Source organism: Strongylocentrotus purpuratus, unplaced genomic scaffold, assembly GCF_000002235.5.
Source record: "Strongylocentrotus purpuratus isolate Spur 01 unplaced genomic scaffold, Spur_5.0 spur5_scaffold_3, whole genome shotgun sequence".
Taxonomy (NCBI): Eukaryota; Metazoa; Echinodermata; class Echinoidea; order Camarodonta; family Strongylocentrotidae; genus Strongylocentrotus; species Strongylocentrotus purpuratus.
Genome location: NW_022145609.1, coordinates 21,955,829 through 21,962,975, shown reverse-complemented (window position 1 = coordinate 21,962,975; position 7,147 = coordinate 21,955,829). Strand labels below are relative to the sequence as shown.

The following is a 7,147-nucleotide window of genomic DNA, read 5'->3' as shown; positions in this document are numbered from 1 at the left end:
AACCATCCCAGTCAAATACTCCCTAGGACTACTACCCCCTAGGAAAACTACCACCTAGGGCAACTACCCCCGGACAACTACCCACCGGAAAATTATCCTAGGGGGTACTTATCTGGGGGTTAATTGTCCGGGGGTAGTTGTCCGGGGGTTGTTGTCCTAGGGATGGTTGTCTGGGGGTAGTTGTCCGGGGGTAGTCGTCCTAGAGGGTAGTCCTCCTAGAGGGTGGTTGCCCTAGGCGAAAGTTGTCCTAGGGGGTAGTTGACTTGGGGTGGTTATCCGGGGGGTGAATGTCCAGGGCGTAGGTGTCCGGATACGGCCTTTACTATCGCGAAACATCGGATTCGCACGCACGGAAGGGAAACTGCAAGCGTTATTATTATGATCAAAACTATTAAGGGAAAATTTTGGAATATAGACTAACATAATTTAGAGATGGACTGATCCGGTCACATCGATCTTCCCGCAACCCGATTTTACTTTCAGTTCCGGGTTCCAGTCTGCCAATGGGCAATACAACCTAAATTAACTAATTTATGGCTCAAGGAACGTATTACCCAAAACACCAGTAATAATTATGTGAAAGCAATGTCTATACTGTATAACTGCAGTACTTTCCCTATATAATTACTCAACATGATCATCAAAACCAAATCAGCACAGCTAACACTGAATTGCACACTGAAGAATACGAACTCAATATGACGTCAATTCATTAGGTGCGGGTGTGTGTGTGTGCGTGTGGTGTACCCCATACATGCCAACTGTTCAGATTAAAGAGGAACATTCCTCTTTTTGGGAGAAGATAATTATCATTTTAATGCAGGTGTTCCTCTTCCTGTACAAATTTGTCTGTAGTATTGAATAGGAGAGTTAGGATTGTTCCTCTTTTTTTTTTAAATAGCATAATTTGTACAGATTTCTGATTTTCAAATGTTGGCATGTATGTGTACCCATGTCTGCGTTACCAAACAGAGAACATTCATAAGTACTGTACTTTCTTTTAGATCAGTAGCCAGTCGCAAAACGAGGATGTCCCCGGTTCGAGAATCCTGTAAATTCTTTAAAATTTGAAGTCCTTTCATGTTCATTTATGCGCTTTCATTAGATGCATTGGCGTGGGAAAAGTAGATCCTCGTTTGTGGAGCGAATTTTCTAATCGTCATCAGGATGTTATACTCCCACAAATAATTGTACTCGAAATCGTAATAGCATACAGATGTGTAAATATGAGTCCTCGATATACAGCAGAAATGCATGATTGTGTGTGCGTGCCTGTCTATAAGGTAACAAACCTAAGGCACTCATATGAACTTTAACGACCACTCGCAAAACGAGGACGTCCTCGGTTTGATAACCCTGTAGAATATTCAAAACTTGATGATTTTTCATAATTAGAGGTTCTTTTATTGTATTGCATTATTTGCATGATTGTGTCTATGTGTGTGTGTGAGTGGAAATTCTTGCAAACCTTGCGAAAGCCGAGAAAAGCTTGCGCAAGTTTGTGATGATAACTAATCGATGATATAGATAGTCCGTTACATCGTACGATATGGCTCTTTGGGATCCAATGGTTATTTGTCACATTAATAATGAAGAGTAAGAACTCATATGGTGTAAAATATTCAAAATCGATATTGCTATTGGACCTTGCAACAACAAAAAGCTCTCAGAATAAAAAAAAGGGCCTTAATATCGATTTGGAGCATTTACTGGCATCATTCCACTTAACTTCCTTTTATTGTTGGCATTTTGAAGAGTTGGGATTTTGTCAGCATGACACGGCTGACCGTCATTCCTGCATTACAGTTCTCAAAAAATCACTGTCTTTGACTATTGCGGTATAGACTATATTAGTATTGTGGGTAAGGGAGTTGTGCAAGGGGCACGTCGCATTAATAGCCCCCCCCCCCCCCCCCCCACTCCAACATAAAAAAATAGAGAGAGAGAGAGAGAGAGTCTGTATGGGGTGGAGGGGAAAAGAGAGAAAGAGAAACGGGGGGAGAAAAATTACTGATAGGACCCCCTCCACATCCCCGCAACCTTGTATTTTTCAACGGCCTATTAAGGAGTGAATCGACGCTACGCCACTTATTCATTACAAGATGGCTTTTTTAGTGAGAGCAAACGACTAGAATTCAAAAGGAAAAATCAATCGTAGAATATATTGGTTGAAGAATCCAAAGGTTATCCGAGATTTTAAAGGTCACCTTAATTACCGTGTCCAAAATAAATATATTTGATATTATTATTAACTGACGCATGCGATCCCAGGTGTTCGCTCCGGATGACCAGGGTAATCATGGCGTAAATTAACATCATGTTTGTACCGTTATGTAACATTACATCTCCCTTTTATCTCCCTTTTACATCTCCCGGGAACCTTGGACCACTTGAATCAACCAAGGCAATGTAAAAAGCCTTGTGCGTCAGCTATTGAATTGTGCGAACACGAGGATGATTTTTTTCTTTTGATGAAATGTTTTATTTCTCTAAACAGAAATAGGACAAATTGAAACAGAGTTAATACAAATTACACAATTCAGAAGTTAAATCAGTTTTAAGTCAAGAATAAATTTGTACATTACCTCTTTCATCCAAAACAATGTATAGAAAGACAATTTTCGAAATGTTTTTTTGTTTACATTTAAAACAAAATCAAAGTATGCTTTGTACAAACAATAATAATATTATTTACTTGAAACATAGTACTACAGAGTCAGAGAATGACAAAAAAACACATAAACACACACAAACAAAAGACTCGCAACTTTTCCATCCCACATGCATACACACATATGGTTAAACAAATATACAACACCGTCAAACACCCCATTTCCACTACACTCATATCCCCCCCCCCCCCCTCTTCCCAAACCAGTCTCAAGGTATGTGAAGGAAGGAAAAGTAATATCAGTAATATTGATAATAACAGCAATTATGATAATGATGATAATATTATTAATACACCTGTAATACAAATGATAGTAATCATTATCATCATAGTAATACTGCAAAGTAGTCTTCCCAAACCAGTCTCAAGGTATGTGAGGGAAGGAAAAGTAATATCAGTAATATTGATAATAATAGCAATTATGATAATGATGATAATAATATTAATAATACAAATGATAATAACCATCATCATCGTAGTAATACTGCAAAGTAGTCAAATTTAGTAACTGAATAACAGAGAACATATAAATGTAAGGTATAATACAACATATACAAACAATAATTTCTTTATGTCAAAATGTTTTTTACATAATATATGTACATATAATAATGAGACTTAATATTTCCATAACATATTATCATAAATTTAAAGTATTATCCGAACTATTCTGTTGGAAAAGTGCAGGAGACCGCAATCATAAGCAAAGCGTGACAAGGATGGCGGCCTTAAAAAAAAAAAACTTAAAAAAATCTTAAGGTAAAACTTAAAAATGAAAAAGTGTTTAAACGCGCAAAATAGGTGATTTGCAAGCCTGCTGCAGATCACTTAACAATACATAACTACTGGTGTTGATAATAATGAACGTGATAATCATAAATTACTATATACGTTTATGATGGGTTGTATGTTGTACAGGCTCTTCCAATTTTGTTGGAACAAGTTTCTTGTAAATTTTAACGATGAGCGAATATTTTTGTTAATGTGTGTGTTTGTAATTAGCTGAATGGTTGTAATGCTACCCAATATATAGGTTCCTTAGTGTGTGGCGAGTAGAAAACTTATCTGAGATCAATACAAATTTATAACGCCGAATGATACATTAGTCCTGCTTATAATGAACCATGCATTTGTTAGCACCATAAGCACGTCAGAATATGGGTTTAATTTCTTCGTAAATATCTTCTGTTATACTTTAATGTACAGATATGTCGATATAATTATATTTTTAAAGAAATCATAATAAGTAGGCCTACGAGATAAACAGAGTAAACAAATTGATGCGGTTGCAGTCGCATTATTTTGTATGAAAATACATTTCACTGTGTGTATCCTGTTTACTTCGTATTTCAACTCGTGAAGATTATAAATAAATTGACCTACATGTACGTTATGGAGCAATAGGGAATGACGTCTATTGAAATCAATCTTCTTTTTTTTTTACTAAATCGTAACTTGTACTTATGATATCATTCTTTATCTCACAGTTTTTTTATTTGGTCAACTATTATCAAATGATGAAACTCTCATGATGACAGTACTAACCCGTACGATCCATTATCATACACATTGACGCACGCACACAGCCACTCATATTCATGGAGGCCACTAATCTCTCCATCTCTCTATCATACACATTCACCGCACACCCACAGGCAATCGCGCACACAAATATAAACTGCTACCTAATACTACGGTCACAAATGTTCGTACGAACGATAATTTCGTACGAATCTCCATGTTTTTCCACTGTCTTTCCGAATTTCCATTGTCTAAAAATCGTTCGTACGGCGTTCGTAGCAGTTCGTAATGACAATTGTGACCGAGGCATAACGATCTCAATACGATCGGTTTTCGATTAGAATGGTGAAGAATGAAATGAAGAAAAAATAAAGAAAATCTCAACAGATAATTAATGTACCATTACGGCTTATGATTCATTGAGGGATTCCTAACATAGTTTTCGAATGCAAATTGTGTGGACAAAAATACGCACGATGTCGCATTCAATCAAACAAATAGAAGCCGGCAACGACTTTTGGAATAGGGAGGTAAGTCTTGATATACAGGGTGTCACAGAACGATACACCTGAAATATGTAATTTCAACGACACCATTAACTGGCACAATTGTCTCGGTACATTAAAAATATAATAACATAATGTAATAAGAAAAGAAAATAAGAACAGTAAAACATAATACAATATGTTAAATTACACTTAGTACATTAAAAATATAATAACATAATGTAATAAGAAAATAAAATAAGAAAAAGTAACAACAATGATAAATGGTATGATAAGATTATTGAATATAGAGGCTTATGTAGGTAATATCTTATATACATATTTATTTATGGTGTGTATGTGATATAACAAATAATCTGCACGTACTGTTAAGAAACACTAACAAAGCCGATGAATGTTTTGCTTACGATATTATTTTTCGATACTATCTTAAAAGATAGATAAATTTAAAACGAAATAAATAAATAGTCAAATTACTGACTAATCGCCAATAAGCCAAAACACAACAACAACAACAATGTCAGTGGTTTTGTTTCATTTTGTAGAAAACTCTTTTTTTTTTCTTTTTTTTTTTTTCTTTTTTTTTTTTTTTTTTTTTGGGGGGGGGGGGGGTTTAAAAAAACATAAATCCCTGCAGTACTGCTCTCACTAACACAGCTGAATGCATGTGAAGCCGTCATGCGCACATTTTCCCGCTGCTTCAGCCTTCAGGAATGAATACGGTTACAAAAGTAGCAACTTTTAGAAAAGACATCGCCTTAAAAAAAATAGAATCGACACGTGTCGCTTAAAATTGATGATCTTTGTGTAATTTTCCTCCGAAGAGTATCCTATCAAAGAAAAAAAATATTTACATGCTGTCAATGATGTCGGTGACATTGCAGATTAGATGTTGCGTTACTTGTGGTAAACCCTGTATAGACCTGGCAGTACGTGCAACATTTTTAAATGTAAGGTGCACGATATGCCCGCACGACTTTGCTTTCAAATTGGCAATGAGTAGAACTTTAAAACATCGATTAGCTAGTATCGAAAATGATTGTCTTTCATGATGATTCGTCATTACATTTTAACTTGCAATTACTGAGGAATGTAGACATTTACACGCCCATCCATTGCTATTGTCGACTCGAGGCTCGAATCCGACATCGGACGCCCACATGCCCGGAGAAGTGTTTTACCAACCGCGCGGCGAAACGACGTGTTCAGGAGAGAATAGATAACGGTGTTCCACCAGGAGTTGTTGATGAGGAGGTAGGCGGCCGCGATCCGAAGCGAGTGGGGAATCGTGACGTGGTGAGCGAAGTGAAGGGATGCCATGATGTTCCAAGGCATCACCAAGATGTAAAAGGATATCGTCGCCATGACTACGGTCCAAAGGCTTCGCATCTTGATTCGGTTAGCACGAGCAGGTTGTGGCAAATAAGGTACCGTGTTGGTCGCTCCAACAGCTGAACTCGAAGTGCCACTCGGCATATTCGGGTTTTGCCGAAGTGAAAACTCGTCTCCAACGATACGGGAATGACGGAGAGCTATCCGCACGACATTGTAGTTCGCGAATGTCGAGATCACAAGGCTGCTGTAGAATATAAGAAGGATGACGACGAGCGATGGCCGGAAAGATATACCGATGCCAACTGCTGAAAAGTCCGATACGCATGTCCTCTTGGTTGATGCAAAGTCGGCTCCAACATTGGTGAACATTGCGTTGCCAATGGATACGAAGGCGAGGATGACGAGGACAGCTCGTGCGCGTCTCGCCGTCATGATCGATACATACCGCAGAGGTTTGGTGATGGCCACGTAACGATCAACGGTTGCAAAGGCCATGGTGAGGGCCGATTGGTTTAGGCATCCTGTGCAGGCCATCGTTCGTATGGTACACGTGATTGAGTTCTGCAGATGCGGGGCGCAGGAGAATAGGAAGCTGAAGAAGCAACAGAACACACCGGTCAGGAGATCGGTAACGGCCAAGCCCTGGAATATAAGGCGCGGGATCTCCTCAAAGCAGGACGGCTTCAAGTGCAGTACTACCAAGGTTAGAGTGTTCGATATAATGATCAGGAACGTAGAAAATGCAAATGCAATCGCTTGTAGAACATTCGGCGGCAAAGGTGTCAGTATGACCTGTTGGGGTGGTGTCGACGATGTAGAATACATTTCGCCGTCCTCATATACGAGATATTCTGAATTATCAGAGAAATTAAATGTTGAAGTTTCCATTACAACCGTGAAAGAAATATACGGTCACTGTGCATGAATACCTGAATAAAAAAACAAAGACGCTCTTTTTTAATTTGGCATCTAAAGATTTTTTATTTATAGAAAATATAGTTGGCTTCTGATAGGGCGTGTCGCCTTGATAGCAAACATAATCGGCATTTTAATGAAAAATTGATCCGACTCATCAAAGTCTTAGAGATAACATCCAACTAGACGCATGTTTCCT

The 7,147-nt window shown here is 38.1% G+C and overlaps 1 protein-coding gene across 1 annotated transcript; it reads right to left on the bottom strand.

The window, feature by feature from the left end:
• Window positions 1–5,778: 5,778 nt before the first annotated feature.
• LOC575552 (probable G-protein coupled receptor 21) lies at window positions 5,779–7,147 on the bottom strand. The gene has a single exon (XM_775946.2). It carries the CDS (start codon window positions 6,919–6,921, stop codon window positions 5,779–5,781), a length of 1,143 nt encoding a protein of 380 aa, XP_781039.2. The 5' UTR covers window positions 6,922–7,147.